At 33.0% G+C, this 19,325-nt stretch overlaps 3 protein-coding genes across 3 annotated transcripts; 1 reads left to right on the forward strand and 2 right to left on the reverse strand.

Moving 5' to 3' along the window:
• Positions 1-4,830: 4,830 nt before the first annotated feature.
• Positions 4,831-7,374, forward strand: LOC145000952 (putative aminotransferase ACS12). Its single transcript, XM_078960254.1, has 4 exons — positions 4,831-5,471; positions 5,638-5,763; positions 5,945-6,105; positions 6,300-7,374. The coding sequence occupies exons 1-4, from the start codon at positions 5,001-5,003 to the stop codon at positions 7,135-7,137; spliced, it is 1,596 nt and encodes a 531-aa protein (XP_078816380.1). The 5' UTR covers positions 4,831-5,000; the 3' UTR covers positions 7,138-7,374.
• A 4,751-nt stretch (positions 7,375-12,125) lies between these two features.
• LOC145000430 (polyamine-modulated factor 1-binding protein) lies at positions 12,126-14,777 on the reverse strand. The gene is made up of 4 exons (XM_078959658.1): positions 14,585-14,777; positions 13,520-13,571; positions 13,236-13,411; positions 12,126-13,008 (listed from the first exon to the last, which is right to left on the reverse strand). Exons 1-3 carry the CDS (start codon positions 14,676-14,678, stop codon positions 13,252-13,254), a joined length of 306 nt encoding a protein of 101 aa, XP_078815784.1. The 5' UTR covers positions 14,679-14,777; the 3' UTR covers positions 12,126-13,008; positions 13,236-13,251.
• Positions 14,778-15,733: 956 nt separating this feature from the next.
• On the reverse strand, positions 15,734-19,040 carry LOC145000429 (putative LRR receptor-like serine/threonine-protein kinase At1g12460). Its single transcript, XM_078959657.1, has 2 exons — positions 17,434-19,040; positions 15,734-17,359 (listed from the first exon to the last, which is right to left on the reverse strand). Exons 1-2 carry the CDS (start codon positions 18,618-18,620, stop codon positions 15,874-15,876), a joined length of 2,673 nt encoding a protein of 890 aa, XP_078815783.1. The 5' UTR covers positions 18,621-19,040; the 3' UTR covers positions 15,734-15,873.
• Between the last annotated feature and the right edge of the window lie 285 nt (positions 19,041-19,325).

A 19,325-nucleotide genomic window follows, 5' to 3' on the forward strand; every position in this document is an offset into this window, starting at 1 on the left:
TGGACACTGGCGTTTCAGGAATGATACTGTTTTCAACAATAACACTCTGAACTGGTGGAAGTTTTTTTTTTTTTTTTTTCATTGTTGATTACTTGTTTTTTTGGTTTACTAAGAGGAACCGTAAGCTAATATTCAATGGGTGTACTTGGTTCCAAAACCTTTTGAATGTGTTATAATATGTTGTTAACTTCTTGCTAGTTTTAGTTCATTTTTTTTATAAAGACGAACATTTAGCTGTTAAAAAAATAGCAAGACTCATTGATGATTTTCTTGACATTAGAGGGATCAAATGATATTATGATATAACACCACATAAGAAGCTTAACATTTTTGGTAGGCTAGGCTTATTCAAGTATTGTTATTTATGTTGGTTGAACCGATTAACTCGAGTCATATTAGGCACACTCAACTTGTTTAGGTTTACTAAACTTTTTGTGAAACTGAATAGTCGTGCCTAACTATCAATATCCATAACTAATGCCGATAACGATGCAATATCTAGATTTAAATATACTTGTTCACATTGAAAAATAGTTTCTAATAATGTATTTTTTGATGTTTTGAGAACATAGGTTTTACGTTGGCCTATATGATTGGTAAAACAGTTCAGGTTTTTAAATGTTTATTTTGATATAATAATGAATATAAGTATTCAGCAAATAAATGGGTTTGTTTACTTGTAATTCATGCGCCATACATTGTACTCATACCATGACCATCAACTTCTAGTTTAAGAGTACTAGATAGTTGAATGTTAATCTACTTGGTAGCGAGGAGAGGACCACTTTCTTTAATTAGACATTTTTGGAATTAGGTTTAAGTACGTGTATGCTTAATGGATCTATAAAGCTAGTTAGATTACATTTATTGTTAGATAACTTGTGCATATTATATTCACAACTTCTATTATTGTATAATAAATTAGTTAAAAGTAACCACACAAATATAGCTAAAAATAATAAATTCCTTTTTCGAATTTTAGTCAAACATATTAAAATAGTTCAAATTTGCTCAACAGAATTTACTACACCTCGGATGGTGTAATTTAAAAAAAATTTACAGTCTTTTTCAGAATATAAAAGAGTTTGTTTAACATTGATAGATAAAAAACACAAGTTTTCTACAATTAAGAATATATATATATATATATATATATATATATATATATATATATATATATATATATATATATATATATATATATATATATATATATATATATATATACCTTAAAAAACATTTACAAGATTTTGCTGAATTTTAAGAGGTACAAGCTTTTAAGCATCATATACAATAATTTTATGCATCGGAGAATAATAAATCTTATCCGATCAAAAACAGATTTTGAATAGGTCTTCTAAGCTTATCTTCAAATTGAATGGGTTAAATATGAAAGAGTCAAATAAGATGATGATGATAAGATTTTGAATGAGTCAAAGTTTGACCAAGTGTTCCTTATATCCAATTGAATCGGTAAATACTAAATCTTATCCGGTCAACATTTATGAAAAAGTCAAATAAGATGATGATGATAATATTTTGAATGGGTCAAAGTTTGACCAAGTGTTCCTCATATACAATTGAATCGGTAAATACTAAATCTTATCCGGTCAACATTTATGAAAAAGACAAATAAGATGATGATGATAAGATTTTGAATGGCTCAAACTTTGACCAAGTGTTCCTCATATCAAATTGAATCGCTAAATACTGAATCTGTCAATAATAATGAAAAAGTCAAACAAGATGATGATAAGATTTTAAATGAGTCAAAGTTTGACTAAGTGTTCTTCATATCCATTTGAATCGGTCTAATACGATATACACGTTATAAAACATTTCATATAAACTGGAAGAGACGCATTGATCTAGCATTCGTCTATCATGAATGCATTGTCATTGACCGCAAAACCTTGGGTCCCTCTCATGCTCGCTACCTACTCCTTTGTTTTTCTTTCTATTTAAATCGAATAATCCCCAAAATGTCTTACGTTTAATCCTAGCCCAGGTATAAGAAATATCTATCTGTTCGTCATTTTGTTTAACAAATTTTTTATGTCATTTTGTTGATCCGCACCCGTCGCTTTGCGCGGGTAAACGGCTAGTATATATATATATATATATATATATATATATATAGAGAGAGAGAGAGAGAGAGAGAGAGTTTTGAAATATAATGAAAACTCAGAAACAATAAAAACTCTATTTTAAATGGGATTTTTTTTCTACACAATAAAGTTTAAAAAAGAAAAAACCAAAAACCAAAAACCAAATCACAAACACCCATGAAACTACTCACACACAAAAATCAGAATCATATTCAGATTTACCAAACTATTGTTATTTTCTTCTATTGGTGTTTACACAGTGATTCAGTAAGATACCGTTCAATTGTCTTGGTCAACTGCTTTCGTATTTCGTTAAAACTCTCCTTGTACTGAGATTATCAGATAGGTCTTCATCATACCGCTTAAAATATCTACAATATTGCTTTTTGTTTGGAAAATATGGACAACCACAATAATGCTTTTTATTACAGTAGAAACTGAAAATTAGCTTTATACTACAATCACATCCAGAAACGAATGATTTTTTTGTCCACGAGCTTAAGTTTGGGAGCTTGAATCATTTGAACGAAAAAGGCATTACCAATTTTGTGAACGAGAGGGCATCACCAATTTTCTTGTGAATAAGTGCCCACGATTGGTCTTCCTCAATAGGTAAATACAATTTGATGAGACACATAACTAGTCTGAAATCCTATCTGAACTGCTATATTTTTGGACAATATGATCGCTTTGGAAAATGTCTTAAAATTGGTGTTATTTTGGTTATTTTTCCAAATATTTATATATAATGATGTAATTTAGTGATTGTATGTAAATATAGGATAATGATGCAGTTTAATGATTGTATGTTAAGATAGGATAACAAGTGTGAGCTCCAAAAAACATTAGAGTTTGATGATGTGGGGATGTCCTTTTGATTGCATGTGGTTGACATTGAAAGGGTAAAACATCCATTTGTCACTATTTGACAACTTTCAAGAATCATGAATCTCAATAATTCTTATAATATTGTAAAGATCCATCTTAGTAAAATAAATTCTAACAATTTAGCGATTGAATTATAAAATGTTAGGTATAAGTATCAAAATGTTTTTAGCCTAATGATATTAGGTGCTGTTTTTTATTTTAAAGATTTAAGGTCGAAGGTTTAAGTCCTTTATGGAGCATAAGGTGGATTTATGAGTAAATTAGATTCGTTCTTGAAAAAAAATTACATATAATTGATTATGTTTTGTATGCCACTTCTCATTGTTTCTTCAAGTATCAATTATCTCAACAAATACCAACAATAAGTATTGCAATTAGATTTTTAGATTTATTGTTGTTATTATTGTTATTGTTATTATTATTGTTATTGTTACTATCGTTGATTTCGATTGATTTACTTTCATTCTTAATAATTTAATCAAATATACGTAAAATCAAGAAAGATTCCAAAACATTAGAGAGGACCCATGCATATTTGGAAGGTTGTATGTAGGTTGCTTGGATTCTGTGGAACTTAGAATAATTTGTGATTGGTAGTGCTTGGTGAAGATGAGCCAACCCAAAATCCTAACCAATCAATCATTTACCTATTGACTTCAGTTAGTATATATATATATATATCTAAGATTACAATTTGCTAATTTATTGAATTCAGTTAATATCCGACTATCAGTTATATTATTTTCATCCAAAATTTAATATCACTAAAATCTATAAAATATCAATGTAATACCAAAAGATGAAAAGAATAACAAATTGACAAGATAGTGGCAGTCGCTGTAACTATTATTGATTATTTATCTATATTATCTAACTTGATTGTAACTCAATCGTTGTGAAAATATAAAGTATTTATTAGAGGGTTATATGCAATTTAAATAAGTCATGAAAACGTAATAATCTTATATTTGTTAACTACTGCGACTATTATTTTAACTTTCTCGCGATAAAATTACTTGGATTTTACACTAAATACTTTGCAAATATTAAAAAAAAAAAAGTCTAGAACTATATTATAATAATATAATATACCGCGACTCCATCATTGTATTTTGTATGCGGCAATTGATATGTGTGTGATATAAAAAATATAAAATAGCCATTCACAATTTGTTACAATTGAATTTGTTTCATTTTCATTGCCCATTACTCAATAATTTCCACAAACACAAATTTCAATTTTGATAGATCCAAAAATTCTTTCACAAAATAATCTATCTTTCTGGTTTATTGGTTTTATAATGAAAGGTATAAGGTTTATTATTATTTATTATTTTATAAAGGTATTAACGTTGAAAAAGCTAAAAAAAAAACAATATCATTATCACAGTTCTTAATCTGTTAATGGTTTATATACCCTTTTTTAACACATTATACACTAAAACAAACATAGCACGGATAGCATGCCTCTAATTTGTATGTAACCAATAATAAAATAAAGTTTAGGAAAATAATCTATATTGATTAATCAAATTATAAGAAATATTTTAAAAAACCAATCTATAAGCTATATTTGACTAAAGCAAAATAAAGGTGAGAAACCCATTTTTCGTACCTATATAATATAATGTTATTTTTTGTTAAAACAAACTAAATCAATAATTTGATAACATAAATGCTTTTTGCGAAAAACGATTATTAGATAATGACTTGTGAGTAAACATCCCAAAATATAATGGTTTGTGAGATTATCACTATATTTTAAAATAAAATATTTTAGTCATATTAAATAAAACAAGTTTTTTATTTGATTTTTCATTTCCCCCCTAGTCGCCAAATTCATCGAAATTCACACACACACACACATGTATAAACAATAGAGAGAGAGAGAGAGAGAGAGAGAGAGAGAGAGAGAGAGAGAGAACGCCACCCAACTGGCTGGCCAACTCCTTGCCATTCTCCGGTAATCTCTTTGTACACTCCGTCCACAACCATGCTCGGACGATGAAACAAAAATCCCGAAATTCCGTCGATAATCTACACGAAACCACAACTGGCGCCACCGGAGTTACGACGGACATGAGGGTCATAGTACCCTTACAAGGTGTAGTTCAAGGCGGAGGTGGCTTGGTGCTAGGCTCAATCATCCCCTGCGCTCTCTTCTACTTCTTACAACTCTATCTAAAGGCCAAAAATCCTTCCGACGACGTCCCCAACCCCTCACCACCGCCGCAACTGCCCGAGACTCCTCCTCCTCCTCCTCCTCCTGGTGGCCTGCAAAGGGTTCATTCAGTAAGGTCGATTTGGTCCCCACGTGGTACAAACGGTCAAGTTCAGGTTTCTACGAGGGCCAATTCTGTCATCAAACATCCTGATTCTCCGTACTATGTTGGATTAAAGAGGGCTTTTGATAATCTGTATGATGAGTCGAGTAATCCAGAGGGGATTATTCAACTCGGATTGGATGAAAACAAGGTAAGCTTCTCGTAATCTTATACAATTATTGCTAATATGAGCTCAATTGTGCATTCGTAATGATAATTAATCTGAAAATATTGTGATTAAGTAGACAATGATTGGTTCATATTGATGTATATGCTGCTTTAATAATCAAGTTCACCTTGGGTTTACGAGTTTATAGTTATCCCTGGATTTGATTCAAGACTGGCTAGTGACGCATACCAAGTGTTCGATGATTGGCCAAGAGTTACAAATGGACAGAATCAGTACTTATCATCCTTTCCATGGATCATCAGAACTCAAACTGGTAATTTCCATCTAAATTCTTTCTATTTCTTACTGTAATTAGATTTGATTTTGGTCATTGTGCCACTTAATTTTATATTAATCCCATCTTGAAGCAAGGTGTTATCTTTTTCACATGCCAATTTATGTAATCTACAATCATGGAATTAAATGCTTCATCTGCTCATCTTTTTTTGTAACAGACAGTTGCAAGCTTTATGTCTCAAGTTATGGAAGGACACGTGTCATTCAACCCATCACAGATAGTTTTAACAGCTGGAACAACACCTGCTCTTGAGATGCTTGCTTTTTGCCTTGCTGACCCTGGAAATGCATTTCTTGTCCCCTCTCCATATTTCCCCGAGTAAGTCCCTCTTCCATAAATCTTGATTTCTGTACATTGTTTCAAGAATGTCACACATGTTGACTTTTGAGGTCAAACATACAGCTTTTGAACTTCATAATGTCATATGAACTCATCTAAGTTTCAAGAAGTATGCTTTATAATAATATATTTATACAAAATGTGTAATGAATTTATAATAAAAAAAATTGCAGGCTTGATAGGGACATAAAATGGAGAACTGGGGTTGAAATTATACCTGTGCCATGTCGTAGTTCAGACAATTTTAGTTTACATACAACTGCCCTTCATCGAGCATACAACCAAGCAAAAAAACGTGGCATCAAAATCCAAGGTGTCATAATTTCAAATCCTTCAAATCCAGCTGGCATTTTTCATACCCGAGATACCCTTTACAATCTTTTAAACTTTGCAACTGAAAAAAACATCCACATCATCTCCAACGAGGCACTTTCAGGCTCAAATGGTGACAAGAATCAAGAATTTGTCAGCATGGCTGAAATTGTCAATTCTGAAGAGTATGATAGAAACAGAGTTCATATTGTTTACGGGTTGTCAAAAGACCTTTCTGCCCCTGGTTTACGAGTCGGGGTTGTTTATTCGTTCGATAAAAACGTGTTGGAGGCATCGAAGAAATTGACAAGATTTTCATCTGTGTCATCTTTGAACCAAAGAATGCTTGTTTCAATGCTTAATGATTCAAGATTTGTTGAAGGGTTTATAAAGATTAATAGAGAGAGAGTTGAGAAAATGAGTGATCTTTTTGTGGGTGGTTTGAAGAGTTTGGGAATTGAGTGTATGAAAAGTGGTGGAGGGTTTTATTGTTGGGCGGATTTGAGTGGTTTTATAAGGCCTTATAGTGAAAAAGGTGAGCTTGAATTGTGGGAAAAGTTGTTGAATGTGGGAAAAGTCAATTCTACCCCTGGATCATCTTGTCATTGTGTAGAACCAGGGTGGTTTAGGTTTTGTTTTACAAATTTGGAAGAAAAAGAGATTCCATTGGTTATGGAAAGAATCAAGAGAGTGTTGTGAGGTCGAATTGATCACATGAAGGAAAGAAAGGAAGCCATTGGTAAAGAAACTTGTGAAGGCATCTCCCACCCTCAAATTGTATTATAGATTGGTTATTTTTGGGGATTTTTTTTGAAGGTTCATATTCATTTTGAAATGTTTTTGTTCATGGGTTTGGATGTTTATAATGTTCATTTATTTATGTAATAAAAGCAGTCATTCATATTTTTATAAAATATAATTATTCATAAAAGCCAATATGTTTTGTCTGTTTTAACGGTTTAATCATTATGTTTTATTTTGGTGAATGAAAGCCCTACATTTTTAAAGAAATTTATGAGTCTATGACCCATTATTTATAGTTTAATAGGTGTTAAAATTAACATGCCTTTTTATTTATATACATTGCATCATCTATACTCTATAAAACGTCGTTTTCTACGAGATTCTTCAATCATAAACACTAAAATGGTGATTTTTTAGCACCAAAATAGTGGTTAAATTTCAATCAGCCTTTAAAATTGTGGGTTTTGGCAAAAAGTCATTTTTGGAAAAGCTAAAAGTAAAAAAGATGTTTGGTAATTTAAGAAGTCATTTTTAGATCAATTTTTTGTGATTTTTGGCAAGAACAAAAATGGGTTGTTCAAAAGTCATATATTAGTGACTTTTTGTGATTTTTAGGATTTTAGCCTTTAACTTTTCAAAAATAAACCAAATACATTTTAAAACCATTTTTTATATAAAGCCAAAAATCAAAAAGATCTTTTGTATAAAAGAACTTTTTAGCCTAAAAAGCAACCCTAAACACCCCTTTAGAGGCATTTACATTTGATATTTATATTTGGTGTTAAAATGAAGCTGACATAAAAATGATGTTAAATTTGAAGGTTGGTTAGAGTATTTTTGCCCTTTAAAATACAAAAAATGTTGTAATATGGTGGATGGTTGGATTTGGCTTAAGAAGGTTCTACACATACCATTATACATGCACAAAGACCCGATCCGATCTGGTTTGATTATGACACGCCCAATCCGATTCAGCATTTAATCCGAACCGGTTTTGACTGGATTTGACCGGTTTTCCGAGCCCCGCATCCGATTCGGTGTAATCCGATCCGATCCGAAATCCGATCCGATTTTCTCTATTTTTTTTTTTTTAAAATACACATTTTTTGGACTTCAAATATAACACAAAATGCAACATGGGTACATTAAAATAGTTAAAACATACATCAAACGTCGAATTAGAAAGAGTTTTTAAACTAGTTAAATAATAATAATAATAATAAAGTGGCGTTATAACATTTAGCCAAATGGAAATAGTTTTTGTGGTCTTCCACTTCGTGTCGCCTTCATTTAATTATTCTTCAACCGCCACGCAAGTAACTAGAGGTCTCATCAATGCCATATTCTTCATCCCCATCTTCATCTTCGACTTCATCGTCATCGTCTTCGTCTTCCGGAGGTGTTGATAAGCCTTGTGCATATTCTTCATCCATGATCTCCGGTTCAACATTTTGTGATAGTGGGCCTTCTAGTGATGCCAAGTGTTGTATACGTTCCACAAAATCCAAGTAATCCTTCAAGCAAACGCAAACCTCTACCGCAACCGGGGTAAGATTCGTCCTCAACTTTGATAAAACTCTTCCACTAAAAGAAAAAGCGGATTCCGAAGCTACCGTGGAAGCTTGGACGGTTAGTAAATCACGGGCCATGACGGAGAGAATAGGAAATTGTGCTTCCTTTTCTCTCCACCAAGCCAAAAGATCGAAAATTTTAAATTGTGGTGCACTCATGAATTTTAAAAAGTTTGAACCCATATAAATTCCAAGTTCGCTACTAGGCGTTAATATGCGTGCTCTTTTGTTTTGCTCCTCCAAAAGGTAGTTATAGAGGTCGATATGAAAATCCGTTCGACCCCCACCACTACCCGATGCACCGCTAGTAGAGTCGGTTACACTTGCAAAAGTGTTTGACATATTGTCATATTTTGTAGCGTAAATGTCAAACAAATTAGTAAAAGTATCATTAAAAATGTTTATTTGGTTACGGATGTAGTTTGAGTTATCTTTGTGCAAATCACGAACTTGCAAAAGCTTTCACGAAGGTCATCATTGTTGTAAATGATGATCGACCCGTCGGGAGTAATATTTGGTTGACTTGGATCGCTTTGACCTTTTACAGCCGGACAAGTTTTTGTTGTATGACTCCTTAACGTGCTATTGCCATCTTTTCCCAAAAACATTCCGCACTTCTTGCATCTCGCTTTTTCCTTCCCGTTCGACAACAAACACAAATCGTAATGTTCTCACACTTCTTTACTCCGAGTAGTTGGTATGATTTTAACCACCGTTGCATCCGAATCTTGACCCGCGGTTGAATTTCTCGAGCTCATTTTTTTGAGTATTATGAGAATAAGTAGTAAATTTTTTGTGTAAAATTGAAATGTAGCAAATGAAAGGTATATATAGGTGTTTAGAAGTGCCAAAAAGTCAAAAAAAGTCAAAGTAGCCGTTTTTTTAAAGTTCTAACGGCTAGTTAAAAAAAAAAAAAAAAATCGAAATTTCCCGTTTTTTAACGGTAACAAAAAAATCCGGTTTCAAACCGGTTTTGGATCCGGTTCGGTCATAATCCGGTTCTCGATCCGGGGGTCTAATCCGATTGCCATCCGAAGTCCCGATCCGGTTTCAATCCGGTGGCCGGTTCAATCCGATCCGGTTCGGTCAAAACCGGTTTTGACCAAATCCGGTTTTCGGATCGGATCGGATCCTATAGCCCAAACCAGTTTTTGTGTGCATGTCTACATACCATGTAGGTAAATGAGAAGTCATTTCGGAAAGTTAGATCATATTTTAGCAAGTAGATATAATGTCATGTAGGTTAATGACAAACCATGTAATTTTTAACACCTGCTAAACCCGTAAACCAAACCAAAGTGGGTGCAATTGAATTTTCTTTTAAAATCAAGTGGCTTTAATTATCCAAGATAAAATATAGTAGTTAAATCACAAAAATAACGAAAGTATAACAAGTATATGAGTATCTTAGTACAACTTATAGTACATAACAAGTACTTTTATACAAGAAAGGTTATGGATCAGATTTATACATGTATTTAATACTAAAAGTTAATACTTTATAATTTAATTATATTTTATTAAGACTACATTGATTATTTATAATAACTATTAATTTATTAAAGTTATTTTAAAATTTATAAGATATTTAGCATTATTATTTTTTATTAGAATACATAAATATTTACGGACCAACAACTTATAAGAAACGACATTACAAATTTTTTAAAAATTAAATAAAGTAAAATCACAAGAAAAAAAATAGTTATCCAAAATAGTCTATCTAAAAAAAAGTTAATGCCCCGGCTCACAAAGAAAATATTTATCATGTGTTACTTATTCTTAGTCTTCTGCACCAAACATAAAAATCTTGTTGACGTCGTAAATTGCTAATACATTTTGATAACAATCATATTTTTTTTCCTTTCTCTAGGTTATAACATGTATCAACGTCACATCAAGTGCACCAACCTTTCAATTAAAAACTCATTGTAGCCTTTTATTACGTCTCAAAATGTTTGAATTCAGATTAAAAGACAATCATATCTTTTGCAAAATCATCATTCTATCCAAGACTTCATAAAAAATTATGATTTTTTTGTTTTGAGTATTGAAGTCTATGCTTGATACTCATAACGTTGAATGTGAAACAATAATGGACAATTTTGTTCTGAAGTTTTGGATAGAATGATGATATTCACAAAAGATATGATAGTACCAACTTTTTTTAATCTGAATCCAAACATTCCGGATATAATAAGAGGCTACAATAGGTTTTTAACGGAGCGATTGATGCACTTAATAGAACTTTGATGCATATTATTGTCCCCGCTAACAAACAAAATTTACCTAAATGAAGGAGAAAATGTGATTGTTATCAAAATGTATTGGTAATTTGTGACTTCAATATGATTTTTACCTTTATTGTAGCCAGTTGGGAAAACGTTACACATGATTTTAGAATATTATTAGAAACATCAGTTAATCCAGATGGATCATTCTTGTTTCCACCACCAAGTATTTTTTTTTTAAATTTATATTTCGAGGTTGTTTTAAACATTAATTATTTGATTAACTTTACATATAAATATTAACTTTGTAATGATGTTGTTGCAATGTGAGGGATTGTTTTGAAGATTTTCGTTGTGGACATGCATTGAACAATATTTTTTTTACCACACATAAAAAACTTTGGAATGTCATTGAAGGTGTTTTTTTGGTGTCTTGAAAACATGATTCGTTATGTGGAAGATAATGGCCCCATTTATGTTGGTTACATAAACAAACATTATTATTACATGTCTTGCGCTTAATAATTTTATAAGGAAAGAGGGTTTGAAGTTTGAACGATGAGTTTTTTACTCGATAAGATCAACTTGATGCGTTGCTAAGAAATAACCATGTGTGATGATTTAAAAAATATGGAATGAATATTTAAAAAAATTTATTTTATGGTGGATGTATGGATTAAATTTCAATAGTGAAAAACTAAAATCATCGGAAAAGTCTTTTAAATTTAAAATTTTTCACTTTATTTAAATTTCAGTTTCTTTGACAACTTACAACTTAAAAAATAAATAAATAATTTTTTTCTTGCAAATAACACCATAGTCTAATTCGATTAAAATGATATGTAAAATAAAATTGTTTTAAAACAAAAAACTAATAATTTCCACGTTGATTTGTGCATGTCCAATATAGCTTTCAACCTTTTCCCAGTAATATATCAAAATTAATTTTTTAGGTTTTTTACTTGAACAATCGTTTCATTTAAATTTTTTGATAAACTTGTTTCTTACATTAACATTCTAAGTAATCTGAAAGTATCATTAATTCTTAGACTTATATATATATGTTACGATTTCCTATGGTGAATATACGGGTTTTTTTTTTTTTTTTTTTTTTTTTTTTTTTTTTTTGTGTGTGTGTGTGTGTGTGTGTGTCTTGTGGTGTTCGTTGCACTCAATAGAACAATAAACTCTATAATATCATTCAAAATATGATAAATCATTACATGCATTAGTAGCAGTGTAGTGTTGTTTATTCGAGTTTTAGCAACCCCGGTGTGAAAGTTTTAACTACAATGCAAATTGGGCTCCTTGTAAGCATTACTCAGGTGGTATAAGTTTTTTTTTATTTTTTTTATTTTTTTTATAATTATTTTCCAGAAATCATGAACTATTCTAGCATTCTACTTGGTGTGTTTTTTTGGGAACGTTGCTCATATGATGTTCCCAGTGGACTATTTTCATCAAACCAAAATTGTCTAATTTGCATTCTAAATATTTTCCAAATAGCCTAAAATCTCGATGCACTATTTTTTGGACAAAATTACAAAAATGGTCACAAGTCACAAACCATGGTACGTGACTATGGGAGTTTCAAGTGCAATATGGATTGGGCTCCTTGTGGGCCCTAAAGATCTTTTGCAAGCATCCTAGCTGATAGTGTGATCAGAATAACAAAATCCACTGTAACGAGGAAGGGAAGTTGTTTTCTAAACAGGGTAGAGAAGGATACGTATGTGATTCAGCTACTTAGGGACAAGATCCCTCAAACTAATGTGTAAGTACTATTTTTACTTGAACTATTTTCTCTCATATCACTACTACATTACATCTAATGCAATTTTCGGTATATATGGGTTATTTATTACATGTAATGGTATATTTATTAAAGCAAAACCAAAAACCTGGTTGAGTTGATGTTTAATTGTTCATAGTTTTCAGTGAAACAAGAGATTCACAAGTTGTACATACCGTTTGTTAAAATCATATTCAGATGTGATCACACCCCCTTGGCAAAATGAAGAAGTCTGCAAAAGTATCAAAACATCAGATAATTATTTACTTCTGAATACAACCTATGTATTAAGAAATAGAAGCCTAATTCCACTTCCATTTATTGTTTATTATTATTTATAATTTATGGCATCCTACTTTTCATTTCTTCTTAATACAGTGAATGATGTACACTGTAAAATCTAATCCACATATTTCAAAGTAATATATAGTACTACAACAAAGATTCAATAATGGTTACCTTAATTTTTAGATGCTTAGTTACTCTCTCTGTTGTTATTCAGCATGTCTAGAACAGAGAAAGCTGCTTTCTGGAAACGCTCTTTGTCTTCCTCTAAACTTCTTTTCCTCTCAAAAGCAGAGTATTTGCATTTCTCTATTTCTTCCATTATTCCACTTGAGCTTTGGTCGATTTCACTGTGTACAAAAGTAGAAAAGAAATAGGACAACATTCTAAGCAAAAAGATTTTTCACAATCTTTGAGTGAATATATTATTATAGACCATTACAAGTTTGTTTACTCACGTAATCATCTTAAGCATATTCTCCATTGCAGCTTGTACTTGCTGTGAAAGCTCTGCAGTTACACAATAATGACCAGGTTATTAGATGAGATTCAAACAGTAACATTCAAATTAGTGAGCTTCAAGATTCAAGAAAGTCAAAAGTCAATAGAATCTACAGTTTCTTAATAGCAGGATAATTGGTTTAACTGAATCAATTTGGCATTGACATCATATATAACTGAATTCAAGTCATGTGTATTCTAATTAATTAACCCTAGCCCACCTTTTTCCTTTAGCTAGTATCACCATGAACATTGACATCATATCACATTCTGAATTTCAATCAGTTGACTTATAAATTCAAGAAAAGAAAGAGGCTGGAGAAAAAGCGGCAGCAAAATACTACAGTAAGTTCTACCAAATGTAGTATGCAGGACTCTAATGGTGTGCAAGTAAACACTGCATCCAGAGTGGAGAAAAAGATAGATATCATTGATCAGATCTGGATCTACGTTGCTACCATATTAATCAAAAACAAATGAATTTGAGACTGAAATATTGTATTGTCTGCAACTTAATCCCAGTTTCAAACAAGGAGATCCGACACCAATTGCAGGAATTGCTTTTCCAAGTGAGTAATGCACATATTTGTGATAATCCAATGCCTTAAAAACCTAGCACAGCAAAGCACTCTCTAAGAATCTCCACTGTAATATCTCTACGTATCTAACTAGAGACGACAAATTCAATCATATCATTGACATCGCAATTGAAATCGCACTCACAAATTATACAATCCTTTTTTATTTTCTTAAAAACATACTTATAACGGTATTTGAACCTAAATGTATCCAAATAATTCAGCACGCATGATCGTCGTATAGAGAATAAGAACGGCTGGACATTCTCGAACTTTTACGTTATACAAATTCTCAAAATGATGTATGCATATTAAATCAGAACACTGTTCATGTAATTCCCTAACGAATTTAGTTCACATCAATGCATATTAATTCGAATTCGACGTGGAATGTTCGTTGGTATCGAAAGTAATTACCAATAATCAGTATACAAGTATGCTTACCGTAGACGACGTTGGATAGGGAGGACTGTCCGTCGGAAACCGGAAGAAGTTGCCTATTACCGGAGGGAGAAGCCGGCGGTGAAGAAGACGCCATTGAAGCTTAAAGGACGATCGATCGTTTAAATGGAGCACCCGTAAGGCATCGATTATCTACCCATCCTCTTTTATAGGGATCGAGTGAAGTTTTGAACAAATAAAAGTGTTTTTACATAAATTGAATTTTGAATAAAGAGTTTTCAAAGTGCATTGCTATAATTGAATTTTTTTTTTTTTTTTTTCTGCTGTATTGATAATCGATGCTTATGTGGATCTGTCCTAATTTATCATGTCATCATCGTGGAGCTTTTTCGATTTCAAGCTCAATATGGGGGTATTTTCGTCCTTTCCCCACTCTTTTCTTTTTTGCATCCTGATGTTTTTTATTATTTCCTAAAATGTAATTATTTGGGTTGCCTAATTACTCCTCCAATACCATTTATTAGAATCCATTTAGATAACCTAAGCCTCTTCTTTTTCATTAATCATAGCTAGCTTCTACTTTTTCAATCCTAAAATCTTGTTTTTCAGAAAAATATTTGGCTAGACGATGGTTGTGTGGAGGTTTAAAAGTTTGATGGAACACGTTGATATAAATGAGTTTTATGCTAAGTTTGTTTAATGGTATAACGTTATGGTAACAATTGCATAAGATTAAGCTGAAAAAGTAATCGGGTAACAGAGTAATCGGGTAACATTAGTATTTATAGCAAACGAAGTTAGATGAGAGCGTACATACAAAATTTAATATCAATAAAACATAAAATATTTTTTCAAGTTATAAGATTTTTTTAATAGGAATATTTGGTAAAATTTAATATTAGTTTAAGTTTAATTTTTCTTTTTTTTATAGGGCCCTCTTTTATAAAATCTTTTTGTTTTTTATATATTAATCGTACAATGCTATAACTGGTTATATGAAAAAATGATTCTAGATTCTTACATAAAATAGATAACAAACACAAACGGGCAAAATTTTCGCCACTAACCCATTCACAACTCACTGAGAATCGGTCAAAACTCAAAACTACACAGTTTTTAGTATTTCACATTTTATTTCCAATTGGATTGAAGGTTTTGTTTTTGTTTTGTTTTGTTTTTTTTTGAAATAGGTTTAGAGAAATGGCAACAGAAGCCAATCTAATTGATATTGATTAATGAATAAAATCTTATTGAACCCAAATTACAACAAACAATCAATAAACTTAATCACAAACTAAAAATATTCCATCTTCAAAATTCTAATTCCACTCCTATCCCTCCGATTCCGACCTTACACTCTCAAGAACCTGAACAACCTCCGCCATACTCGGTCTCCTCAATGCCGATTCCGACGTACACATCAATCCCAATTTCATCACTTGAATCAACTCATTCTCCACAAACCCATTCAAACTCCTATCAAAACAATCCGAAGCTCTCCCCCTTTCAATCAATCCCCTCACATATTCACACAAAACCACCACCTCATTCCCCCCCACCCCCTCCACAGGTTTCCGCCCTGTCACCACCTCCAACAAAATCACACCAAAACTATAAACATCACATTTATCACTCAATCTCATACTTTGAGCCAATTCCGGCGCCACATACCCCACCACGTTGTGAAACCCAGTCAAACCGTAATTATCAAGCAACGGTAAAAACTTGACTAACCCGTAATCCGCAAGTTTCGGTTCGTAATTTTGATATAACAAAATGTTGTGGGATTTTAGATTGAGGTGAAGGATTTGAGGTTTACAGTCGTGGTGAATGTACGACAACGCCCTTGCTACCCCTAACGCGATGTTAAACCTCCGTGGCCAATTCAATTCCGGGTTTCCGATTCCGGAGCTGGTCCCGGAATGACTGGTTCCGATTCCGTGGAGGTTGTCGTAGAGGTTCCCGTTTGGGGCGAAATCGGATAGGATTAATTGCATGGTGGATGACCAATAGTATCCTTGGAAAGACACGAGATTTGGGTGTCGAAGCGATCCTAGCCGTCCGATTTCTTGTTCAAATTCATCTTGGCTCTTGATTCTTCCTAAAGATTTGATCTTTTTTACCGCGATTGAAATCCCACCGTCGAAATCGGCTCGATAAACGGTTCCGATTGTTCCGGAACCGATTAAGCAGTTTTTATCGAGTAAAGCTTTGGTTCCTGCTTCCCAATCTTCATATTTTGATGGTAAAGTTTTGCTGAAAAGAACTAATTTTCCGATTATTAAATTGGAATCTGATGAAGCTAATGGTGTGCTTTCTATGATCATTGTTTCATCTTCTCTTCCTCTTCTTCTTCGGGCTTTCATGTTCAAGATGATTATTATAATAACTCCGATCAAGATCAAGGAAGCAGCAACAATGGCAACAATAGTGGAAACGCTTAGTTTTGGTCTTTTTGATTCAGAATTTTTTGAATCTCTTGTACAAGATTGATCCAATGGGGGCCCACAGAGCTCTGGATTGTTTGAAAACACTGAGGAATTGAAATTTTGGAGTGAAAATGCAGGGATTTGACCAGATAGGTTGTTGTAGGAGACGTTGAAGTGGCTCAAGTTTGATAGATTTGATAAAGTAGAGGGAATTGACCCGGATAATGAATTTTGGGATAGATCTAATGTCTGGATTTTGGAGAGATTTCCTAGGGTTGAAGGTATGGATCCGTTGAGATCGTTTTTGTGAAGATCGAGGATTCTAAGGTTGGACATGTTGTAAAATGATTCCGGGATTCGTCCCTGTAAAGAATTTCCTGAAACGTCTCTGTAAATGTAACGAAATTAGGGTTTGAAAATTGTTGAGGTGGAGAAGAAAGCGTAAGGTGTAAGTGGACTTACAGTTCTAGAAGAAACCTGCAACTGCTCAAGGAATCCGGGATTCCGCCGTTGAGATCGAGGTTATGAAGATCGAGAACTTGTAGAAGTTCAATGGAGCCGAATTCTTCTGGGATTTCACCAGTTATTGAATTATTCCCCAATTTGATGACGGAAATTCTTTTGAGATTTGAAATCTCAACCGGGATTTGACCGTTTAATCTGTTGTACGCCATGTTTAAAACCTTCAACCCACTGCATTGTGAAACGATGCTCATAGGGATCTCCCCTTGAAAACCATTTCCAGCAACATCAAAAACTTCTAGTTTTTCACTACAAGTTTGAATCGGTTGAATCTGTCCTTCGAATTCGTTATTTGAAACATTGAAATAACTCAGATTTGCGAATTCTAGAGCACTGAAAGGGGCATTCCCGGTGAAAAGATTACTGCCAAGATCTAGAAGTTCTAACGTTTGACAATTTGAGACTTGATCTTCAATTCTTCCAGTCAACATGTTGTTTCTTACAGACAAGTAAGCTAGAGGTGGGATTTCACAAATTCGTGAAGGGAATTCGCCAGTCAAGCTGTTGAATGATACATCGAATCCTTCGAGATTCAAGCAGTTGTTGATGATGATCGGAATTGTTCCGGAGAGATTGTTATGGGAGAGTGAAATGAACTTTGTTTTTTCACAGAGTTTAAACAAAGACGATGGAATCTCTCCTTGGAAGCCATTCTTGGACAAATCGAGAAACCGAATGTTAGGCAAGTCCCCTAAAAATTCAGGGATTGAACCAGATAAAGCGTTGGAGCTGACATTGATCTTCCATAAAGTGGTGAGCTCTTGAAACTCCGGTGGTATGATTCCGGTGAATCCGTTTCCGAAGAGGGTGAGAATCCTTAACGATTTCAACTCCGATAATGCCGGCGACAACACACCGACCAAGCTAGTGTTCCATAACACAATCTTATATACATTCCCAAAAGAATCACAAAACACACCGCTATAATCTCTACATTGATCTGTACTAGAATCCCATGAAATCAAACTATTGTAAGGATCGTTTGTTATGTTACCTTTGAATTGAAGCAGGATCTCCTTCTCCGAGGCCGCTGCAGCCACCTGATCGACAGCCGCCGGCGACATGAATGCAATTAGCAAAAGAAAACTGGCGGTGAAGTAGCAACATTGTTGGAATAAACCTCTCATTGATTCAAATACTTGAACAAATGTCGATTACTGCTACTCTGTGTAACCATTTTTGTCGTCGATTCAAATTTGGGGAAATGGCATTTCCGACGAACGTTAAGAATTAGGTTCTGGTTGTGGGTGGGTCAAAAAACAAAGAATCAAGTGATGAATTAATAGCTTGTGGTTCAATTTTGCAGAAATTGAATCGGGTATTCAAGAACCCTAGATTTTATCTTGAAGGAGAGGGAATGTGGAGGGAGATTGGTGTGAGTTGTTAATGGCGGAAAAGGATAGTGGTGGTCCACGGTGGTGATGCGGTGGCGGCGATGGTGACGATCTTTAAAACTTTAAAGCATATACTAAAATGGTGGTGATCTTGTTTGCTTCCTATAAAAAGATGGTTGCCTTTCACATGCTCTGGTCTTCTTCTGGTCTTTAGATTAATTAATGAAGATGGAAATGGGATTTATTAATTAAATTGAAGTAAATTACTACAAAAATAAAGGAAATGAAAATTAATTAAAATTAAAGGCATGAGAATTAACAAGTACAAGTTGTTTTTAGTGAGGGTGTGTACCAGTTCAGCGCATTTATTCCCTCCACCAACCCAAGCCAGCACCACAATATCGCCATTACCATCAACCCCCCAATATAGTTATTTATTTTTATTTTTATTTTTATTTTTATTTTTGACTTTAATGTTCAAAAAATGTATTTTCAATA

The sequence above is a fragment of the Lactuca saligna genome, chromosome 6 (genome assembly GCF_052625555.1).
Source record: "Lactuca saligna cultivar CGN05327 chromosome 6, ASM5262555v1, whole genome shotgun sequence".
Classification (NCBI taxonomy): Eukaryota; Viridiplantae; Streptophyta; class Magnoliopsida; order Asterales; family Asteraceae; genus Lactuca; species Lactuca saligna.